This window comes from Pleuronectes platessa, chromosome 23 (genome assembly GCF_947347685.1).
Source record: "Pleuronectes platessa chromosome 23, fPlePla1.1, whole genome shotgun sequence".
In the NCBI taxonomy this organism is placed as follows: domain Eukaryota; kingdom Metazoa; phylum Chordata; class Actinopteri; order Pleuronectiformes; family Pleuronectidae; genus Pleuronectes; species Pleuronectes platessa.
In genome coordinates, this window is record NC_070648.1 from 15,648,039 (window position 1) to 15,673,402 (window position 25,364).

General features: G+C 39.9%; 1 protein-coding gene across 1 annotated transcript; it reads left to right on the forward strand.

The window, feature by feature from the left end:
- Positions 1–3: 3 nt before the first annotated feature.
- ache (acetylcholinesterase) lies at positions 4–24,716 on the forward strand. The gene is made up of 9 exons (XM_053416633.1): positions 4–180; positions 10,097–10,622; positions 11,495–11,718; positions 12,123–12,383; positions 13,155–13,377; positions 13,871–14,116; positions 17,666–17,858; positions 19,666–19,844; positions 20,419–24,716. Exons 2-9 carry the CDS (start codon positions 10,190–10,192, stop codon positions 20,538–20,540), a joined length of 1,881 nt encoding a protein of 626 aa, XP_053272608.1. The 5' UTR covers positions 4–180; positions 10,097–10,189; the 3' UTR covers positions 20,541–24,716.
- The last annotated feature ends 648 nt before the right edge of the window (positions 24,717–25,364 follow it).

Sequence of the window (25,364 nt, forward strand, 5' to 3'; positions counted from 1 at the left end):
CTACCGTCACTGCCTTACGGTCTGGCTGAATGAATGTTGAAGAAAGCCGCCGCTGCTCGGAGGAGGCATTACCGACATTTCGTCTTTGACAGCCGGCCGGACACCTCTCCTTCGGGACACAGTTCAGCTCAGCCCCGGACCCCGGTCCCGTGTCGTTGTCTGCGGACCCAACAGAGCGAGGTAAGGAAGACGTGAAGGCAACTGCTCGTCGATTTAAGCTTTGCTTTGCAGGGGGCAGTCAGGTAAGACATACTGGTGCCGATCCTGTATGGGATGCCAGTGTCACTCGCAAATTTTTTTAATTTGTCATTATGATCAGCATGAATCTCAACAGCCAGTCTGCATTTGCCACCATCCATACCGCATCAAATCTATGTATCGCACAGTAATAAAACACCACCGATCCCAGTGAGGGTGATGGTGTGATGCCCATGGATCTTTGCTGCATGGTAGCAAACCAATAGCCATGGTTACGAGCTGTTTCTCCGGCCAGCCTATTGTGGGCTGCGTGCTTTTCTCCAACATGGCAGAGCGTCAGGCCAATCTCCCTTTTACATTCAGGCAATTCCACGTTCCCCTGCTTGTTAGCAAAGCTCCCCTGCTCATGGATACGATTGGATTGAATTTTTCGATTTGACACACGCAGTGTGTATTTTCGGCACGGATATAACCGCGTAACATTTGGTTTTTATGGAAATTGTATTGATTTAATTGACTCTGTCTCTCGAGGCAATAAACATGCTGCAAATAAACGCGTAAACGGAGTGAAGTGGTAAGAGGTGCTTTCTCTGTCTCTACGTCTCTTTCACACAAACATGCACACGCAGCATCCGATATCCATAACACTGTGGAAAACCTCTGAAGTTTTTCATGGTTAAATAAATACTGAAATCATAGATGTTGGAAATACTCCTTCATAATCCATGTCTAGGAATATTGTGTGTTTTGCATCATGAGCTAAATGGTTAATTGCACTGACTGACTCGGCATTATTAAATGCACACATATTTTAATGAGTGAGGTTATTAACAGTATTTGCTATCAGAGGCACATGTACATGTTTAGTTGCATACCATGTGTCATGTCAACAATGATCTCATTACAGAAGCAGTGTTGTCTTGCATTCTGTTAAATCTCTCAGGTAAACAGCTCCGTTTGTGGTTGCAGATACGATATCTTCTCCATAGTCTCTTGTGTTCTTCTCATATTGCATAACAGTCATGCTTTCAAGGAGGCTGCATGTTGGCTGAAGTCAAAGGATAAAAAAGCTGAAGCGCAGCTAGTGAGTGATGTATTTGTGTCTTTTATGATTTAAACAGAGTCATTTTGCCATTTCACGCCTTCGGAGCCAGTATTGGATACTTCTGTAAGTTACGAGAAAATGCATTTGGGCAGTTGGCAGTGTAAATTCCCTATCTGCATTCTCAATGGAATGACTGCCAAAGTATTATCAGTGTTGCAGGTTTGCTGAGGATGTAAATGTTTAAGAATGGTTCATGAATGTATACTTTAATTTAAAGAAGGTTTCAGCATTTTAGTGGATATAAGTCAAATGACACGAATCTGTTAAGGGCTGTTTTCAGTTGTGGGTTCATCCAATTTGATTAGTGAGTATTTCAGGCACCAATGTGGGACTGAAGATACGTGTATATAAACTGTACTGGCTTGGGTGCTTAGTGTGTGTGGGTTAGACGGCACAGAGGATCAGTCTGGCTGCACTCATTTACACCTTGAGTAAATTGTGGTCACTGCACTCAACACAAATGGAGATGCTCCCCGTTTGTTTTCGTTCCCATTTTTCATAAATTGAAGAAAAATATGTAAAAGTAAAAGATCTATTTTTTTCAAATCTTGTTCTCAAATTTGTTCAAATCCGTTGCTGATGAAAATATGCTGATTATTAGGCATGACCAGACAGACGTGACTTTGATTGGTCGCAATAAAAGGCCACTCTTAAATATACAGTTTATCTTGAAGAGAGACCTTTTATTGAGCAACAAACTACAGTTTCACAAAGGGTATTTTGTGGGAGGGCAGCAGTTGCAGAAAACCAGTCAGCATCTGGAATGACCACCATTTTCTACATGCAGTGAGAGACATCTACTTCACGTAGCGTTGATCGGTTTATTGATTGTGGCCTGTGGAATACTGTTCCACTCCTCTTCAAGGGCTGTGCGAAGTTGCTAGATATTGGCAGGAGTTTTCATACACGTCGATCCAAAGCTCCTAAATGTGCTCAATAGGTGACACGTGTGGTGTGTATGCAGGCAATGCAAGAACTGGGATGTTTTCAGCCTCCAGGAATTGTGTCCAGATCCTTGCAACGTGGGGGCTGTGCATTATCTCTCAGAAATCTATGTCTGTTTGTATATTTGTAGTTTGGCATGTGTACTAAGGTCACAAGGAAGTGTAGTGTCAAATTTGGTGCGATGTGGACATGTGATACGTTCGATATTAATAGACTTGAATAAACAGCCGACCAGCGCACTTTCGCAGTGGTGGCCCAGACTCATTAATGTAAGTGACTTTGAACACACGTCAGCAGCACATTCCCGACAATTGCAACTTATCCTCCTTTTTGGGGTTCTGTTTACGGCACTGCAGTGGTAATGGAAAGAAAATCCTCGGATTTGGATAGAAATTAGTTCAAAAGAGCTTCTTCTCCACCATCTACAACATTCCAATGGTAAGGAGGGTGTTGTCGAAGACAGGACTGCTGTGGACAGCGTTGGTGAAGACAAAGATGAAGGTGCAACTTCTCTGAAGGGCAAGCCGGAAGCTTACAGGAAAGCTGGATCACCCTGTGGGGCAAATAGGAGGCTAATGACAAATGCTCGATCTCCCCTGAAGAAGGATTGGAGTCTGGTGGTGCAGACTGAGCAAGAGGCTGAAAGCAAAGACAGAGCCCATCTGGAGGTAGCCAGGAGACCAGTTAAGATGAAGACAAGGTGTCTCAGCCAGAGGGTGATGGCACTGGCACATTAACTCAGGAGGCAGGACTGGAGACAATATGTGGGAACCTATAGGAGATGAACTGGAAAATGATGGCGTGGGTGAGGACTCTTTGAAGCCTGACAAGGTGACAGAAGGACTAGCATTTCAGCTAGCACCACAACATTCAGCCAGAAAGATGGCTGGGTGTTTGCAGAGACAAAATAAAGCCTGCATACTTATACAACTCTGTGCCAGAGAGAGTTAAATTAAACAATGTTTTGATCCAGAGTGGGATCTTTGTCAGGAGGAAGCTCAAATTTAGGTTAAAGTTCATTAACAACTGCATATGAATGCTGAGGTATTAGGTAGAGTAACTAAATTAGATAGACTGCAACAAGTGGCAGCACTTACAGCTATTACACTTACTTACAACTTATATATTACTTGTGCTAACTAGTGCTTGCAACTAATGCCACAGCCGACCAATATCCCTACTGTTTTCATCAAAATTCTTGGCATGCCACTTGGAGTGCTGCTTTGATACTGTCTTTAGGCATCACTTTCGAGAGAGGCTGGTTTGTCTCCGACAATAGATACGATTTTAAGAGTTTACCATATTCATGGCATATAAGATAATCACAGACTACATAGAGACAGCTTCCGTTGCTTCTTAACAACTACTAGCTACTAGCCTAACCACTGCACTATTGTTAAAAAAAACGTGAGCATACTTTTACAACCTGATTTAACTTCACTTCACCTGGTTCACTGTGTCAATCATACCACATTGCTCCGTACGCACAATGTAAGTATATAAGCATTTTTTGGGCATGCATATAAAGACTTGCCCCAGGAGACCGAATCTGACCAAATAGAAGGGGCTTAAAACAATAACGCAACCTAGCACTGTCTCTTACGTTCAATGAATCCCTATCCCTGGCTGATTAAAGATCGATTCTGAATTTACATGTCTTCAGCACTGGAGACAAATTTCCGGAAAATTACTTATTTATTTATTTTCTGTAGAGTGATTTATCCTTAGAAACACAACTTGCTCCCACCCCCAGTGAAACCAATCCTCATGTGAACTTCATACACAAATTCCTCAGTCTAATTTAAGAAGTGACACACTTTCCCCCTCCCCGTCACATCCCGTCTAGTCAGTGTCTTACTCTGCTCTCATCCTCTTCCCACCTTCTCCTCGTCTGTTTTGTATTTACCTGATCCTCCTTTTATTGGCCACAGCTTCAGAAGTTATTACATGTAGGGCAAGTACTGATACATTTGAAGGAAATAGATTAGGGCAATAAGCTAATTTGCACTCTTGCAGTGGTTAAAGGTGTAAGATTAAGTGGCATCTAGTGGTGAAGTTTATGTTGTAACTAACTGAACTCCCAGCCCCTGAACCACGGTGGCCTTCCTGTGTCAGGATCAATCAGTCTTCTCTCACATTTTGCAAGCTAAAGTAACAAGATATTTAATTGGACTGTAGAGTCAGACAACGGTGAGACGGTGCCAGCAGGATATATATGTTCTCTCCATTTACAGACTGAGCTGCAAAGAGTGTAGAGGAAGAGGAGGAGGGAGAGGAGGAGGACAGAGAGGCGGGCAGGGGCAGAGGGTGAGGTGAGGGAGAGCTCCTGAAGCAGCAGCAGCTGCAGGGAGGAAGAGGAGAGATTGAAGCACTACAAACTGAACTGAAGCAACACAGGTTTGTATTCATAAAACAAATATTTAATATAATCCTATGTGGTGTGCATGATATCAACTAGACCGATTTGACATAAAGTGGTGTTTATACCGCAGCTTAGTGTTTGCATCTTACTGAGTAATGTGTAATGTAGGTGTGTGGTGCACATGAGTCATTGCGTTAAAACATCAGTGACACCACTGAATAATTATATGAATACTCTATAGGGATTAGATTATAGTTTGAGATATGCCTAGTAAAAAACATTACAGCCTTATCTGTCTTTTTCCTTTGTTTTATGTCTTCAGAGACATAGTCAAGAGATGAGTTTCGAGGAGCACAGGGACTGCCCAACTAAGCAGCCAGGGTTACTTTAGATGCTTTGATGATGCATCAGTGCAGTCATGGTGACCCACCCTTTGCTGGAGTGCCAGGGGGACCATGATGTACCATGGCAACTGTAGGGACATACTTACAGACCGGGAGAAGAAACGCTGTGGCCAGGATCTGAAAAGGGTGTGAATCGACTACCACACCTCTCCAAGTATTACCTTGAGGAAGGTTTTTTAATGTATTCGCAGGTAGTATTTAGAGGACGTCACTATATTACACCATATTGTAGAGCCTGGGGATGACTACAGGGTTATAACTACTATTATGCATTATTTTGTTAAATGCAACAAGGCATTTAGGCCAAAGAAACCATCTTGTCAACCCCAGCTGCTGTGTTAGGAGGATCCAAAAGGACAGCGCACAGGTTTCATACCTGGTCATAAAGTTGCCGCCTTCATATACATCATCAAGGCATCAAACATTTGTGGATAAATGAAGGCATATATGATGCATGTGTATTAATTTAATGTAATTGTTTTACTATTACTACTAGTGTTCTTTATAAATATTTTCATATTGTTCATTAGAACAAATTGTTCAGTTGAGTTGACGCTGGAATGAAAATTGCAACAATATAAGATATTCAACAGATTTACTGTATTCATTTTATACAAATACACATTAAATTACACAAGTTAGTGTGACTGAGAGGCACATCCCAAAACTGCATGAAATAGTATTCCTGTTGAAAACAGTTGGATTACTAATATTACTAATATTTTAAATTATTTTGTAAACACAATCCTAGTATGAATTTGAATTACAGGGTTTATTTGTCAAAAGAAAGGTTAAAAACCCATTTACACAGACATCTCCTATCTTGTTAGCCTTCTGGGGTCACCTGGATGAAGGTCTCTCCTTTGAGGCTTCCCAACTCCCCTTGTGATCCTGCGATTCAAAAATCTTGCGAGCAGCTCTTAGATGTTCTCGGATACGTTTTTATTTCGGTTTTCAGGCCATGCACGCTGTATCTTCTGGTATTCTTTTTATATAGCCCACTGAAGCTGAAATCACATTTTAACCATTCAATATCCTTTTAACATTGTTTGTGCATGTACAATATTATTTGCATACAAAACATTGACTAAAAATGTGGGATTATTTCAAATGTAAACCAAAGATTTATTTGCTTCCGCAGTTTTTATTGATGGTCTGTTTTGGTGTTAGTTGTTATCAAGACAGCACTCCTGCTTCATAAACCAGGGGACTGAAAGCATAGTGTTTGCATTTGTACACCAGAATATGATTGTGGAATGCCCTGTGGCATTCCTCCAGAGGATCACCTGCTCTGTTCTCACATTGACTCCTCCGGACTTTCTTTCCTTCTAGACTAGGTGGGCCAAGTAGAGATAGTCTGTAGAAACTGCTTAGGCTCTCATTCGGAAACTTGTGTTAACACATACTCCTACCTTTTAAATAATGGAGAGAATCCTAAATATTAAAATGTTACATTAGGAAATACTTATACAGGCTGTTCAAGGTCATTTAAAAAAAATGCCTCCATGTCCTCCTCTACAATCCTCATGGAGTGTAAGCTGCGAAAACAAACATAATATTTCAATACTATATAACTTTTTCCAACCTTGTGTTACACAGATATGGTTATACAATGGTTAACTTCATGTGAAATTGTAAACTTTTATATACAAAAAGATCATATATACTTGGGGGAAGGACTCCTCATCTTTGAAAAGTATAACCAATGACTTGCTGGTCTCTTCCACTGGAAATTGCACTGCTCGATAAAGCTGGATTTGAAAAGGTATTGCCATCATAGGAGTTGATTCTCATAGCTGGAAAAAGAACAGTATAAAAATAAATGCTTCATAACAGATCTACATTCTACATTCTTCTAAATCAGAAAGTTGTGGGATGGTGCAGAGACAAACATGCCCAGATAAACTAGGTTCGCTCAACAACAACTATATATCCCCAAGGTCAACTATTCATGACCTTTGGCATGAATAGATTAACAATATGGATTACCCATGCCAATGATAATTTACATCACCTACAAAGGTGGTTGGATAAACACTTATTGTTTATGTTGTTTAGTAGCTATAGTGCTACGACCTGTTAAGTTAGCACTGATGCCTTCCTTTAAAGTCAGATGCTCTTGTGAAACCAAATTAAAACTAACTGCCCTTGTTCAGATGTCTCCCACCTGTCAGGTTAAAGGTTAGTGTTTATGTTTTGCAGTATATTGTTGTCATAGTGACAGAATTAGCTTTGAGGTCCTGTAAGGGATAGGGTGCAGCTGTGTGTGTGTGTGTGTGTGTGTGTGTGTGTGTGTGTGTGTGTGTGTGTGTGTGTGTGTGTGTGTGTGTGTGTGTGTGTGTGTGTGTGTGTGTGTGTGTGTGTGTGTGTGTGTGTGTGTGTGTGTGTGTGTGTGTGTGTGTGTGTGTGTGTGTGTGTGTGTGTGTGTGTGCTATTTCTGCCGAGCTCGCTTGTATGTAGAAGATCTATTTTTATGATGTCACCCTTTCTCTCCCTCACATACAGAGTTCCTTCACTCAGGCGAACAATGACTTACAATTACAATGTTGGCCAGTTCATCATACGGCCTTCTCTATTTAAATGTCTCACATTATTAGCATTACCACATATCCACAGCCTATTTTATTAGGCAACATACTTAAAATAGTGACATTGAGTAAAATAGGACTAGTTGCCTGACTGGTGGATGTCTGATGAAAATCCAGTTGCATTATAAGAAGGTGTATCTAGGAGTTTTGTTTTTTAAACACTAATATTCCCAGCTCTGCTTATTTTTGTGCAAGTCTTCCCACTGTGTCGAAATACCATAAGTCAAGGGAGATGATTACAGCTTCTCCAATGTGAGAGCGACTGCTTTTCTCTGGTTTATATGATTGTTACTCTTTACAGATTTTGTAAAGGTTTTGTCACTTCATTAAGTTAAATTCTGTTATAAACTGCTTAAAACCAAACCAATTGCACACTTATTTCATAATGTCAATGTATGTAGCTTTCCATTTATTGTGCTGTCAAAGTTCAATCATCAGTCTCCCCTTCATTGGAGAAGGTAACTGATGGTATATGTACAGGAAGTAGCCCTAAGAGATTCAGTTTATATTTAAATGATGAAATACCGTCAACATACATGTCGCATGTTCATTAACCTGGCTCATGTCAACAGGAAGCTTCCCCTTCAGATTTCTTTTGCATTATAATTTACTTTCATAATATTATAGTTTGGTATTTAACAGCGATTTTTAAATAACAAAAAAATAACTGTTGGTAATTATGAGTAAATCTGAGCAAATACAAAATATCACAGTGTGAAAACGGCCAAAATCAACACAGGAATTCACATGAGCATAACAAATGAAATAAGTCAGCCACAATTTGAGTGACATGGCATGGCATTGCAGGAGAAGACAATGTTGCATTAAAGGCTATGTGTTGAATGCTCTCAGAGCTCACCCATGAAATATGACCTTAAATTACATCCACGAGCTCAAGCCATGGCTTAAGCTAGGGTAAATGCGTTTGCTATTACCAATGTCCGGATATTTTCCAGTATCTGACATTCTATATCAAGGCATACTGGCTCAACTGGCGTGATCGGGTGTGGATGATTAGAGACGATTAGTAGGGTCGGGTGGACGAGCTGAAACGTGACATACTACTCTAAAGGCTGGAATGTGGAATCGTCAAAATGGCAATGGTCTTTTGAACACAGCAAATTTTCTTTTTTTTCTCTCGGTTCACTGGCAGATCATGGATGCAATGTATGAATGAGCAAGTGGACTATAAAGTGCTTTCATTCAACATTCGAAAGTGCTGTATGAATACAGACCATTTACCAAAGGCAGGAGCAGAAAAATGTACGCGTTTGTATAATTTTTTTTGTCAAGAACTGTTCAAAAAATGATTATGTCAGACTGCTGTTTTTCTTTGTGTAATGTTGAATATTTAATAAGTCTTATCATGGGATCTCACAACTCCCCTACACTCTTCACGTCTTTATTTTCTGTATGCTTTCAACTGATCAGCTATGTAGCTATCTTGACAAAGTATTACCATATCATATTTCAGAATAATTCATTCTTATGTTCAAACAAATTAGACCGGAAAATACATTTTCCTTGTGTTGAGAATTGCATGATGTAATATGTAAATCAAATGTGTTGATTATTTCTAATACGAGTTTGCACACTTTTTTCACTGTGTGCCTGATTATTCAGTTTTGATGAACTTTTTTCAATTTTCACATATGATACATCTTGATGAATTCGATACGGGTTTCACTTGCATCCATTTATTCTTTCAAGCGACATTCAACCTCGTCTGAAACACATTTGTCCTATTTTATTAGTTTGACTATTAGTCTTTTATACAAACTAGGCATTATAGGTCACTAAAAAGATTGCTTTTACATCAAGAATTACATTTTGAGTTCTTATTTGAACTCTCATATTCAAGAATTTAAGAGAATTATCTAATCATTTGCTCTGTTACAAAATCTAAAGTTCTACTTGGTAGCTTTTTATTTTTTTTTAATTTTCCAACCATACCTCATAGTCTTCATCAGCAACTGTAGTTAGAACAATTGACATCACAGGCCTCTGCACTTGTAGGACTTCATTTCGAGGACACTTTGTTTTAGGACATGTGAACCCCTCCCTGTCCTTCAGTGTTTTATAGGTTCCCTGGCCTTAGCATTGGCTAGTCACGTGATCCTTTGTTGCAGATTTCCATATATTTATTACTTATTTTGAACATTTTAAGATTGATTCACACATCTTGGATGGAACCTTTTTTGAATAAGCAGAGTTTAAAGACTTGCTTTGGAATATTAATGTTTTTACTTTCAATGTGGGTTTAAGGATATGTAACAAATATTACACATACAAAAATAATCATTTTAGTTGGATTGGTCTGTCTGAACACATTTTTGAATCTACAGTGATGACACTTCCAGACTTCCTCTGTGCCCTCATCCCGTTACTCATCTGATTTATCCCTACCTCTTTCAGTCTGTACTCCATCACTCTCCTATCTATAATCAAATTATCTCTCTCTCCCCCCCACCCCCTTGTATCTTTCTGTATGTAGATCTAAGTGGAAGCAGAGCAGACCCTGCCCTCCTTGACTGGAGAGGGAAACATTACTGCTGCTCCAGCCACAGAAACCGTGTTTTCCTCCATCATGAAGGCCTTCGCTCTTCTCCCCATAGCCCCAATCTTCCTCCTGTCTCTCCTCATCCCTGCCTGCTCCGCCCAAAGCGAGGCAGACTTCATCGTTAAGACACGTAGCGGTCTAGTCCGTGGAACCCGCATGCAAGTACCGGACCGAAGCTTTGTGACTGCTTTCCTGGGCATCCCCTTTGCAGAGCCACCAATAGGAAAGCGCCGTTTCCGTCGTGCTGAACCAAAACGTCAATGGTCAGGGATACACGAGGCCAATGCCTACCCCAATGCGTGCTACCAGATGGTGGATACATCATTCCCTGGCTTCCAGGGCACTGAAATGTGGAACCCTAACAGGGAGATGAACGAGGACTGTCTGTATCTCAATGTCTGGGTGCCTACCTCACCCAGACCACACAATCTTACTGTAATGGTGTGGATCTACGGAGGAGGTATGTGATCACAACTTTCAGTTTCAGGGTCTTTCAAGTTTCCCATTACATGTTTAAATTGTTCAAACTCTTTGGATTTGAATTCCGTATCATACTCCAATGCATTATCTACAATGAAGAACACTGCAGTCGTCTCTCACCACTTTACCATAACTGCAGTGGTCATACGAAGGTATTATTTGTGCAAAAATACTGAGCAGCTGTGACAGTAAGTTGAAGTTGAAGAAAGTCATTTGTAGTTTTGAAAAGTCACACTATGAAAATACCACTTAACTCCCTTTTGTGTTGAAAATGGTTTACATCCATTGTGTTTGCGGGTCATCAAGAAACACTAAAAAAGGTTTTTACTACTAATTATTTATACTATATTATAATATCTTTTCTATTCATAAAACAACATTTATTCTAAAATGTAGAAATCCTTTTTAGTTTAAAATAGTCCCAATGTATCCATTGTATTGATGATGAACAGAACAGGAAGTATTTTGGTCTTCTTTGATGGCTGGGCAACATTTACTATGTATTTCTCAAGTGTATTTCTGACAACCAATAATTACTTCTGGGTCAAATTTAACCAATAGCACCATAGAAGTCACTTTCTTATTATTTGCTTTATTATATTCAGTTTGCCCTTTATGAGTATGTCATTTCATCAGATAAAAATCAATGGTATGTTTCGCACATCTAGATTTCAAAAGCAGGTCAAATTTTGACTGATCACAATAGCAGAGTTAAACTTATACCTTTTAAAGAGTTTCCTGATACTCTGAAGCTCTTGAAAACAGTTTGATTGGAACATTTAGACAACAAAGGGTCTGTGCATCGTTTAGAATATGATAAAATCCCTTTACTCTGATATTTTACATTCCCAGGCTTCTACAGTGGGTCTTCTTCACTGGACGTGTATGATGGTCGTTACCTAGCTCACAGTGAGACAGTCATTGTGGTGTCCATGAACTACCGAATTGGAGCCTTTGGCTTCCTAGCCCTGCATGGTTCATCTGAGGCTCCTGGCAATGTCGGTCTGCTGGACCAAAGACTGGCACTGCAGTGGGTACAAGAAAACATCCATTCTTTTGGTGGAAACCCAAAACAGGTGAATTTCTCACTCTAATATAATGCCTTGGAGCCAGCGACAGCTGTAGCCAGAGGCTTTATGTTTTCGGGTTGTGCGTCCATATGGCCATGTGTCTTTCCCATTCTTTTAGATGTGATAGCTCTCAATCATGGTGAAGGAATTTCCTCAACTTTTGCACAAAGTCTCACAAGGACTTATGAACTGATTCATGAAGTGATTACATTTTTTCGATGGTTCAATTTGATCTCAAAACATTTGCTGCATTATCTTATCTTGTCAGATTTGTACAAATGGAAGGCAGTAATTCTCGTTTTTCCTTCACGTCTCTCAACTGTATCTATCCTAGCCTTTTCTGTTTCTAATCGAGAAAGTAAAAGATCCTGTTCTTTCTTTTTGCACTCTCTTTTTTTCTTGTTGAACAGGTTACTATATTTGGAGAAAGTGCTGGTGGTGCTTCAGTAGGATTCCACCTCCTGTCTCCAGACAGCCGGTCTACCTTCACTCGCGCCATCCTTCAGAGCGGGGTCCCCAATGCACCCTGGGCCTCAGTCACCCCTGCTGAGGCCCGCAGACGGGCCACTCTGCTGGCAAAATTGGTTGGCTGTAATGGAGGCAATGACACTGAGTTGGTGGACTGCCTTCGGGATAAAACTCCACAGGAACTCATCGACCAGGAGTGGCAGGTAAAGCTGATTGTCAGTAGCAAGTCAGCTACATTTGCAGCTCTACATACACCTACTTACATCGACATGTTCATCCTCAATCTTTTGGCTCTGACTCATAGCATCTTCTTCATCTCATCCTCATGTTTTTTGGCGGTTAGCAAATATATTTTTCCTCGAAAACATGGTCCCAGCAGGGATGCCTGTCCAGAACTATGAGGTAGGGTAGTGCAAGTCAAGACTGACATGAGAAACACAGTAGACAGAGGGGAATAGAAAGTAGAGCATTAACCAATGGGCCGCTGTCCCAGTTTATGCCAAGCAGTTTGGCATAAGAGCATCCGTGTGAGCTAGATGTAAGCTTATACGCTGCCAGGTAATTATGTTCCCGACCAGGGAGAAATCCTCCTTCTTGGTGTACCGGTGGCTGGGATAGCCAGGGAGCTTCTGGCTATCTTCACCAAACAGGAGAATTCTATATAGTTGCATGCCCACCACACCAGCGGGTTGCTCATCATGCAGGATTGGGTGATTCCTGCTTTCTCTGGGCAGGTGTCGACATTCAATACTTTTCTACTGGCAAGTGAGGCCCAAATCCTCATAATCACTGAGCAGAGTCAGAATGCAGAATTTTGATAGTCAACTAGTTGACTAATCAAGTAGTCTGTGAAGCCCCTAGAAACTACCCATTTTCAGTCATAACATTCTGACTTCTGTGTGTTTGCACATCATGTCACAGTCATTCAGATCAACTCAGTGGTAAATTTGGGTTTGTCATCCTCTTCTAAACAGGTTCTGCCATGGTCAGCCCTCTTCCGGTTTCCATTTGTGCCTGTTGTGGATGGTGAAGTTCTGCCTGACACTCCAGAGGCCATGCTCAGCTCAGGCAACTTTAAAGACACTCAAATCCTCCTTGGGGTCAACCAGGATGAGGGATCCTACTTCCTGCTGTACGGAGCACCGGGCTTCAGCAAGGACAATGAGAGCCTCATCTCCAGAGAGGATTTCATGGAAGGTGAAGCTCTGTCAATCAGCTAGATATAATGGATATAAATTAATTAATGAAGTTATTCTTATGTAAGTAACTCTTTTAAAAAGGGGCATAGATTTGACCCTTCTGTCACAACATAGATCACAGTAGCTTCTGAAATCTTTGTCACATGTTGTGTTTTACATGTGAGACATTGTTTCACGTCAATGATCCATATGAAAGTATTGGGTGCAGCGAAGACCTTTTAATTTCTTTAGTGAAATTACAAATATGAAAAACATCTGCAATTTTAAAGTTTACTTTAGTTTGACTTTTGACCTAAATAATAAGCTATCATTACATGAAATTACCCCAAAACAGTCACACAATGTTTTAATTGTTCATATGATTGCTTAAACAGTTCTCCGTGATCTTTCTGCTGATGTGAGAGATAATCAAGTAAATTACAACCACGGATATGTCTAATAAAATAAAACGATAACAATTTACATATCACCTTTAAACTGCTTTCTGCCAGGGGTCAAGCTCAGCGTACCACATGCTAATGATATTGGCCTGGAGGCAGTAGTGCTACAGTATACTGACTGGATGGATGAGAATAATGGGTTCAAGAATCGCGATGCCATGGATGATATCGTGGGCGACCACAACGTCATCTGCCCACTGGCCCACTTTGCTCGCTCCTATGCCCAGCACAATGCCCTTAAGGCTAACATGGGAGCAGCTGGATCCGGGGTGGTGAACAGTGGAGCAAACCTACAAGGTAAGATACAGTATATGATTGTGTGTTCCATTTACCACAGCTGTCACCAGTAGAGAAATGTGGTTTTAATCTGCAGCTTTATGAGTAGAGAAATGGTGAATCCTGCAAGCGACTTCTAGTATAGTTCAATTGGCGCTGTGCTCTCAAACAGCTAATCGGCCAGTATTATATTTTATTAAACTTTTTTTTAAAGGTTATTACCATATTAATCAACATTAAACATGCATGGGTTATGTCCATCCATCCATTCATGTACTTACACTTATGTAAGTCCCACCAAACAGATGTCGCAATCTCCAAGCCAAATGGGAGGAAAACCATACGGCTGGTGGGCTTACTGGGGGACCAGAAATGTACCTCACCTACTGAATTTGCATCAACTCTCCTCCAGAAGGTACTCAACTTAGAGGAGAAGCTCCTTCTTGACAGAGCAATCTGGACCTTACAAGCTAAGCCCAAACTTGAAGAACAACCACGGTCTTTTGTCATCAGGATTCATTACTTACACAAACATGAACACATCCTTCACCAGACTTGTCAGATTGGGACTCTGTCTTACAATGAATGGTCTTAACATATCTTTACCGACTTCAATGTTGGTGTGGGAAGGAAGAGCTTTTGGAGTCAAGAGGATGCAGCTTTGTGACATCTGAGGAGTCAGCTTTCATTTCCATTGCCCCGCTTTACCCTCCAATCCACAGCTGGCATATAGATAGTCCAGAGACCTGTCGAATGGGGTCATTGTTACACCTTGGTCATGGGGTGTATGGGAGGGAAGGAATTGTTTGTTGTTTCTGTTTTCTGTGAGTTTATTTTGGTTATAGCTTGTTGGCTTTCTTTGAAGTACTACTGTATCTTGCGCTGATGTTGTCATGGTTAATTTCACTCTCAAACATATATGCCTTTGGCAAATAGTGGTCTTACTTCTGAAATAGTGGGCACATGTGTGACATTTTTTAGCTTGAATGTCAGGAGTGTAGGAAAGCCCACAAAGCTCAACAGTACCATCTGAATAGTATGGGTGCACAGATTCGTGTTCCTCCAGGCATCTGAATGTTTTCGGCCATACTAGAATCCGTAGACACTGGGTCTCTCAATCCTACCACTCACTATGGAACTGCAAAGCGCCATGTGTTGCTATTTTAATCCCTCTTTACATTCCGTTTGTTTCCTCTACTGTTACAGCAGAACGCAACAGATGCTAAATCGTGACAGGGGCGTAGTAGAACAACTCCCCTGATTCCAGTAAGCGAGGAGTTATTTGTTATGTTTTTCTCCTATTTACCTAATTTGGACTCACCCCACCTAACTGGTATCTCGAAAACATGGACCTTCTAGGTACACAGCACCTACAATGTCCACACTTTAGATGCATTTAAAGTGTTTAGCTACCATTGGTTCCAGTTGACCAAAACAACACATTTTGAATCAGGGGCAGGTTTCATTTGGGGGGACAGAGGGGTCCGTAGCCCCTATCCAGAGAGTCACAGAGAGACATCTGACATTTATATATATATAAATGTCAGATGTTTATTTATGACACAGAATGCTTGGTTACATAAAAAAAAAATCAAGGTTTTCAAACCAAAATACGTGATCTTTTGTAGATGATAATGTAGTAATGTTTCAGTAGTATGTAAGATTTACTTATCCAAAACAACTAGGTTTTAAGTGCATAATTCTCTTTTTACTGCATTTAAAATGGTGCATTTTCTTTAATTCTTAATTAATTGAAAAAAGACAAAATTACACCAAAGGCTGTTATATATGTTCACTGTTCGGCTTCATAATGTTGTGAACTTTTACATATTCACAGCAAATGATTAATAAAAATAAAATCTAACTTGGCATATTATTAGCTTTAGCTCGGTTAATAGGTGTTGCTTCTCTACTGCTACTGTAAATAACCTTATCTTTTTACCCTCCACCAAAACGATAAGTATAAGTTAGTAAGTAAGTAAGAATAAGGACCCCAGTGATATCAAATGCAAGTTTATATAAGAACGTAATGAAGTGCTTTTGGAAATGCGTCATCAGGCAAAGACAGCTCAGAGAGAGGAGTTACGATGTAAAAGCCTTCTCACATTTAGACATTAGTCTTGTCGTGTTGAACAACAAGACTCATTATTTTGTGACATGTTATTTATATTCTAGGAGACAGACTGTCCAGGATCATTGAGAGTGGTGGAAGGGTCAGTTCCAGGAAGAGAGCCAGGTGTCGGGGGCCCAGAACAACAATGAGGGCCTTATTGCCAGCATCAGCACAGTGGGTAGGGCCAGAGGCAGCAAAGATCATGAGGACCCTTTTTATATATGTGTGTGGGGGGTTCTCCACACAAAATAAGGCAAGGCCACTGAGTTGGAAATTGAAAAAATTATTGCTGCATAACTTTTCTGTTAGTAAACATTTAAAACCGGTTCCGCAGACCGGTTATTGTCATCCATTTCCTTCAATGTCAGTAATCTGACATCAAGGGGAATAAAATAAAATAAAATAAGAAGGAAAGCTGCAAGCAAGGCTCTCGCATCCTGGTTGTTGTTATAATTATAACATGTAGACTGTGAAAGCCAAGTTGTTACGGCAGAGAAAACGTCATGGGAAATTCTTGCTGCCTGAAAACACAGACATTATATTTTTTGTTGCAGGTCACTGAGTGCAATAAACATTTATTTAAAAATAAACTTTGTGATAGAGAGAGTCATGATCTCAATTCAAAGCAAAAGGGTGCAGACGGGACACTGGGTTTTCAACCATCAGACAATGTGCAAACATGGAAGTGTTTCAGTTCGCAGGAAATGCACAAAACAGGCGACATTAGATAAAACAAGGATGATCACACCATGATTGCTGCCTGTGGAGGTGGTAAGAGCCCAGTCACTAGACAGAGAAAAGATTGACTGGTGTATCAAAAGCTTTCCTCTGCTGCTCAGCTCCCTCTTCACCACGTTACTGCTGTCATCTCATTGTCCCACCTTTCCATATTGTGCCCCATCTTTCCCTCACTTCCGAACAAGACCCAGAGATACTTCAACTCTTTCACTTGGAGCACCAAATCATGCCCAGCCCAGAGAGAACAATCTACGGATTTTTTCGACAGCGAACCATGGCCTCGGACTTGAAGGTGGTGATGCCCATCCGAACTGCTTCACACTCGGCTGCAAAGCACCTCAGTGTACACCGGAGTTCATTGTCTGATAAAGCAAACAAAACCATTTCGTCCACGAAAAGCAGGGAGGCAATGCTAAGGTTTCCAAGCTGGACACTCTCCTCACCAAAGCCACGTCTTGACAAAAGGCAACGCTGGCGAAGTCCAACTCCCATTTGGAACATATTTGCCACAATTAAAATGTTTCTGTTTTGAGGTTCATTAAATAAAAGTGCATTACCATTTTGAATATGCATTTTAATAATTGTATTTTCTTATTTATACATGTATGGCATTAACATATATGCGATTTACTGAGGGGAGGCAATTTTACTAATATCTGCAGCGATTTCACATCACTGTAAACTGAAACACTAATCTTTTTCTCTACCTGCTCCTCAAGGAGGGGTGTACCTCTATCTTTTCGACCACAGAGCATCCAACCTTGCCTGGCCCGAGTGGATGGGTGTAATCCATGGCTATGAGATTGAATTTGTCTTTGGTCTACCACTAGAGAAGAGGCTCAACTATACTCTAGATGAGGAGAAACTGAGCCGACGAATGATGAGATACTGGGCCAACTTTGCACGAACTGGGTGAGACAGATTTGTTTACTAATCTCAGAGAATACTATTATGCTGCCCACATGAGATACAGAAACACATAGAGTTACATCTGGGCCAACGTCGACCTCTGGCCAGGCTAGGTGAAAAATAATATATGGACCAAAAGGGGAAAAGGGATCATTTTAAAAGAAACACTGAAATCATTGATTAAATTATCAAAAACTTTTACATGGATTGTTACATTAAGTTTCTGTTCTGGAGTATAAGCCCTCCATGTTTAGACTTGGAGAGATAGATAATACATTTAAAGGCAGGGAGAGAAAGGAATAACAGCCGTACATTCATGCTTTCATGGAGGGAAAACTTTCGAAAAACTTGGTGCGAGATATCTACAATGAAGACATTCCTTTGACACTGAAATTGAAGAAGGAATTTCAGTGGAAGGTAATGAGGGTGAGAAAGTGTTGAGAGGACCATTCAAACAAGCAACATAAAAGATGTCTCAAAATTGTGTAGCAGTGAAAAAAAAAGAAATGGAATTAAGCTTCTCTGTCCGGCCCATTAGTAAAAATTCTTTCAAGTAATGGAGAACACAGAAGGAGATCTTCATGGGGGACTGACCACGAGCAGGTGGATATGCTTGTTACTCAAATGCAACGGATGCAAAACTGAAAAATAGAAAAGACAAATACCTCAGGATTTGGTGATAAGGGGTGATACTAAAACATCTTATCTCTACAGCGGAGTTTAAACGTGACATCCTTCCTCTGCATGCTCTGCCACCGCTAACCTCAAGGCTGACTGGAGAATCTCCTGCTGTGTGCTTTATGTGTGAAGGGCAAACTCTGGAGAAAGTCTGCACCCAATTGTGCAGTCATCCTCCGGAGTTCATATCTTAAAACGGCTTATGTTCAATTAAATTGGAAATGGAATTCAGCATTAAACATTTTGAGAGGGATTTGTATTCCCTGTGTACAACGCAACATACTTCCAATAGCTCTAAAAGATGAGGGAATTCAGGATCAATTTTTTCTATTAAACCATACATACAAAATTAACAATTGTGTTCCCGGAAGCAATTGTTGAGGCAGTGTGGGCAGTTGAATCACACTTAAAAAAAAAATTATGAACTGGAAAAAAGAAAAAAATGATATCAATATGTTTGCTTCTTCATATTTAGAGAGTGAGAGCTTTTAATCTTATCAAGTATCGTCAATAGTAGTGTCTCTTTGGGTGGGGTTTTCCCTATCTTTAGAGTGTGGTCTTTTAGTTTGAGAGCAGGACTTATTGATTTCATGTTCAGATTTTGTAATGTTCTCTAATCTGTTTTGGGGGGGGCAACAAGTCTATCAAAATTCCCCTACCAATAGAAAGTCATATGGAGAGATGATGAATAAAATGTCCTGCTCTCAAATGGGGAAATGTTTTTGGGGAAACATATTTTTGCTTTTGTCTTAGTTGGTGTATCATCCTCCAGTTAAAACAAAACGCTGATGTCACAAAAAACAGTAGTCAATATTAAATTACAAACAATTTTACTAAACACTATTTTAAATCAGAAGTGGAATAAGCTGATATATGTTTGTAACATATATTAAACAATAACCTTCGATTAATATTAATATCAATAGTGATGCATGCAAAAATAGTTATATAGTAATATCAAGGTTATGTGGCAATTTTTCACTGAACCATGAACCAAGAATTTGCTTGCATTGATGTGGTTGTAGGGCTGTTGAATAAGCCTGCCAATGATACATTACAAATATCTTACTAATATTTCTCCTTGTTGTAACTGTATCTCTTCTATCTCCCCCTTCGTTCTCCTCTGTGTCAGAAATCCAAATGTGAATCACGATGGGCTGTTAGATACCAGGAAGCGCTGGCCTCTGTTCACTGTCAGCGAGCAGAAACATGTGGGACTCAACACTGAGCCATTGAAGATCCACAAAGGTATGAGGAACCAGATGTGTGCTTTCTGGAACCGCTTTCTGCCTCGCCTCCTGAACATCACTGGTAAGAACTACTTCAAAACACTGTTTGCACTCAACATGGGAAATTTATACTGAATATAATGCTCCACAGTCACACATCCCGTTTGGTGTCGCTGAAAGGTTCTTAGTTTAATGATAAGGGCTAAATCATAAATAAATGGTTGACACAAACATCTCTCCGTCCATATAATCTACACCGCTTGTCCTTTAAGGGTTGGTCAGCGGGGTACACCTTGTTCTGGTTGCCAGCATATCTTACAAAACAATACGTCACTCTGTCACATCCAGGGTCAATTCAGAGTATCCAATTAAGCTAACCCCAACCTTTAAGTCTTTGGACTGTGGGAGGAAGCTGGAGTCCATCACGGTCGGGATCAAAAGTTGCCATTTCACGTTCTCATGCAAACATACCCTCACACTACTCTCCTCCCTGGAATCTCCCTTCAGAACATCTAAGTGAAACCCACCATGTTGAGGTTGGAGCCGATCCAAACACAAATAACCTGTGCCTTAGGAAGCTTATCATAAAATAGTATTAGGTCAGTATAAGCTCAACTAATAACCTCCCTTCGGTGACTCTGTGTTTCTTTTCCTAGACAACATCGATGAGGCAGAGCGTCAGTGGAAAGTGGAATTTCACCGCTGGTCCTCCTATATGATGCACTGGAAGAGCCAGTTTGACCACTACAGCAAGCAGGAGCGCTGCACTGACCTCTGAGAGCTTCAGCAGAGAGAGAGAGAGAGAGAGAGCGAGAGAGGAGAGAATGACAGGGAGGGGGGAAGCTGTAAACCAGGTCATGGCCAATTTCTCCAATAGCCCCTCAGTGAAATCTAATTTCATTCATTTCAATTTTTTATTTGATTGTATTCTGTTGCGTTGGAGACCTTATATATTATTTATACTATTTATATATGTGGTTTTTTTCTGAGTTTTTGTGTTCTAATTGAAATTATGATTATGAGGGCACTTGTCATCTGCATGGAGGTACAAATGTAAATGTCAAAGATATGTCATTACCTCGTGTGTGTGTGTGTATGTGTGGTTGTTGAGGCTGTCCACAATGAATGAAAGTCAATGCACTGTCCTAACAATCGTAGCTTTGCAAATAGCTGCAAATAGCTGTGCGTGTGTGTGCGTGCATGTGTGCTGCTTGGAAGCCTCCCAGTTTCTATTCAGTTATCAACATCTCAAAAGGCCCATGACATTACCTAACTGCTGGTTAAATTTCACTCGTCTTCATGGTAATATCATGACCTGTTCGATTTAGTCCTGTTCTTGTTCTTGTATGGCAATCTACACCTGGTTGGCATCTGGGTCTTTTGAGGTAGTAAGAATATCCTTTATAGTAACCTCAAACTCACTAAACTCTGCATAGTATTGGAAAACCACTCTAAAATACATTGATGTGACATGTAAGTTTATAACTTAGATCTGTCCACTTCTGCTGTAGATTCAGTCCAAATGATAGCTACCTAATCCACATTACATTAGAAAAAGGAACCTTAAATTGAATGGACGATGTATTGCACTCCTTCGCCTTGTTTCTATCAGTAGTGCCATATCTACCGCCTAAGTCACTGTCTTATCAGCATATCAGCAAAGATTGACAGAAATAGGACAAAAGGGGGTAAGCAGAGGAACTGAAAATGTCTAATATATAAATCTAAATATATCTATATGCTACACCAATCCAAAGGGGGGAGTGAGAGCATGAGTTCAAAAGGTTTTAAAATTTGGAGAATGCATTAAGAGCTGAGAGTCAAGTAAAATCTGATTTTTCTCTAAATTCGCTTTGCTTAAAAGTAAGGCAGTAAACTCACCCACTGATGTAATTGATACAAAAACAAAGCTTCTTATACAGGGCTAGATATTTTTGAATGATGATTCCAAATTAATCAGGTCATCATTTGGCTACACCATCAGAAAACATTGGAACATTTCCATCATATGTGAGTCACATGGTTTTGCTTTAAAGATATTATATGGAGGACTTAAACAACCTTTTTTTCCGTGCCATTTGTTGTTAGCATTAAGAATGTCCTGTCAAAAGAATACATTGCATCTCTCAAATAATTCCAATATACTTATATACTGTATGTCCATCTGTGATAATATTTCCTTGTATTACAATATCAAAAATGTCAAAAATGTAAACTATTCCTATTTTAACAAATCAACCGCTTTAACCTCAATATAGTTCAATCGACAATGAATTCATTATTTCCCCAAATCACCCAAATTGTATTAGTATTTGGTTTGGAGTAAACAGCAGGCAGCATTTAGACATCTATGTTTGGCAATACAAATAAAATCTAATTTAGGTAGAACTGAAAAAATGATCTATGAACAATCAAAACTTTGGGGGTTTTCAAATCTAATTGCATGACCTCAGTCTTAGAAATGTCTTCTTCCATATTCTGTTAATTCCCCTTAAATCTCACAAAGGGGAATTAACCTTTCTATTCCTTTCCTCTCTTCCCTTTTATTTTTCCACCCACTACCACCACACTCCTCTTCTCTGCCTGCAGTTGTTGCTCTCGCTCTATCCCCACCCTGTTGTTAGGCCCCTTGCCCTGGTTTCTGCCTCTCCTTCCTCCACCTCTTTAATGTCACTCTTCACTTTGGCTGTCCTTTTCATCTTCATCACTAATAAACCTCCACCCACCCTCCTCCTGTCTTTCCATTCTTTCATCCCATCTCCCACACTAGAGTCATATGTCCTTCTCTTCTTTAAACCCCCTCCAGTATATTTCTTATTCCAGTATCAAACGTTTCTTCATCCTTCTCATTTCTTTACTCCTCTATCTCTCCGTTGCATCACTCCCCCCTCCCCCCTATGCAATGTCCCTGTCCCTTCTCCCATCTCACTCCATACTCCTGCTTTCTCGTTCATCTAATGGAGACGCAGTAATTCACTCAGCAGCACGATAATGTGACAGAGTGCTGGCTCAGCCTCTGGCCTGCCAGCTAACAGGACACAATGGATGGATGGAAAATAGAAGGGAAAGGGTATAGAGACAAAGCAAGGAGAAAGAAACAGAAAAGGAGGGGAGAGAGGGAAGATGGATGGGGCAGAGGGAGTGGTTGTGATGGGATTGGAAGATGAAAGGACAGTCAGAGAAATACATTACATAACTTTTCCATATAAAACTGTATGTAAGTCGCAGCTTAAACTATGGCACCGGTATATGTAGAAAGAATTATACTTGAACGAAAACATTTATTTTACTATACCGTACTTCATTTTGGGTTTGATAGGAGGTTTTATATGTTTTACCTCAGAGAATGGTCTCAAGGTTTTTTACTTTACAGCTCAAGACCCAGGCTATTTATCTCTATTGCATTGGTTCGACAGTTTCAGCTTTTATTTAACAATCATACACAGTTGTATAGAGAAAGCTGTGCAAAAATGCTGAAGAACATGCCAAATGCTGTACAAAACATAAACCTGACATTCAGAAATTCTTCGTTTCTGTGCCCCCAGAGGGCAGTAAATTACTATGCTTGATTACTAAAGAGCATTAAAGTCCTGAAACTGGTTCCAAAAAGATATTTTGCACGAGATAATTACAGTGCAATTGATCCATGTGCGGTTATATAATTTAATATAACCAAATTTACTTTAATTGTTCACATTAAATCCATTTGTTGTACACATAAGTTATAGCCTTGTAAGAACACAATCCACTTCATACATTTCTGTGATGGTAAATGTTAAATGGTCTAATGGTTATATAGCGCTTTTCTAGTCTTGGTGATCACTCCAAGTGCTTTACGGTACATTGTTTTTTGCCAATCACACATGCATTCATACAGTGCATCAATGTGCAGCTCTATCTCTATCACACATCTCTTGCACACCGAGGGTTCAGTATCTTGCCCGAGGACACTTCGATGTGCGGAGTCGGGGAGACTGGGAACGAATCGCCAACATTCTGGTTATAGGATTAGCTCTACCTTCTGAGATGAATGAAAATAGCATCTCGGAGGACTGCTGTAGCAAATTAGCATTATCATTTGCTGAATGTGAAATACATATACATATGTAGTCGTGTGTAATTCATCTAATCTATGTCTACCACTCTTAATATAACTGTGTGTATGTGTGCGCGTGTGTGTAATATGACTACTGTACCTGTCTGTCAAGCTATTTTCATTTGAACACTGGAGGGTACTGAATCAGTGCTGATTGGCTGGTGGCGGCTCAGCAAATTGTACCTGTTGGCATGTAAAGCTCCTATTTATGGATTGGAGTATTGTAGTCTAGCTTTAATAAGAACAAAATATGAATAATGGATTGTACCTGATGTCTAAAATATCCGTGACGAATGCATGTGTGACAGGCCTTATGAGGCGTGAGTGACAGCTCCTCCTGCATCTCTCATCTTTTGGAAGACCCTGCTTAAGCCCCACCGACCTCCCCGACCCTCTTATGGAATCCTTGTGCATGTCCTGAAGCTGACTCTGTCCCTAGTATATCCTGCCAAACGTGGACTGTTATTTTCTGTGAAATTTGTACTTTTGAACAAAGCTATTATCAAAGTAATATATCTTTAATGTTAGGTATGTGCAATGTTAGCAATAACGTAAATACATCAGTAAAGGAATATATTTGATATTTAAATGCAGTGAACATAGAATATGTTATAACAACAATGAGCGAGGGAGTTTTAAACTGTTTTAAAAGCAATATTATTAAGAGTGTAAATTCAAAATGAGTGCCATAAACCATTGTTTTCTGATATTTTTCAGTTTATCTGACTTTGTTTCAGTCCTCTGCCTCATTGTTGTTTGTTCCAGTACTAAGTGTTGAAGCTTCCCAGTATGTCTCTGTATCATGAATGCTGACTTGGTTAAGCTATAGCAACAGAAATAAAGACAACATGCTGCTTCCTTCTGCCTCGAGCTGTTTCATTCATGAACACACACTGTCAACTGGTTTATCTTGAACAGAATACAAACACTCAAAACAGGTTCATGATTTAAATTTGAATTTCTGACAAACATTCTTACATTTGTCTTTGGATATTTTTTAGGATGTGTTGAGTCAGTCATAATAGCGTTATATAGAATAAAGAATAACGACTTCATAAAGTAAGACAAGTTTTCAAAGGACTGATCTGTTATATTGAGGCATGGAATTATTTCTTTAGATTAAGCTACAGCAGCTACAGATCTAGAAAATATTTTTAATTAATGGCATGTAGTAGGTTATAGGATATCAAAGGTTATTAAATGATGGCCAGATAGTTTAGGATTGTGTGGAAGGAATATTCATTATTTATTAAAGGTGTGGTTAAAACAATGAGTGGGATGATGTCCACATTGATTGGGCCCCAGGAGCATTGTAGACTTCAACAAATGGTATCGGCTGTAGGGTTTTCCAGGATTCTGTGATAAACACAGAACACATCTTTCAATTAATATTAGTTAGTTTGGGTTTGGTATTTATTGATAAACTGAAGTTAAAAATAGGTGCAACTCCATACAGCCTTGGATGGAAGTTATCCTATGTTTAAAAGATTATAAAAGATGTTTTTG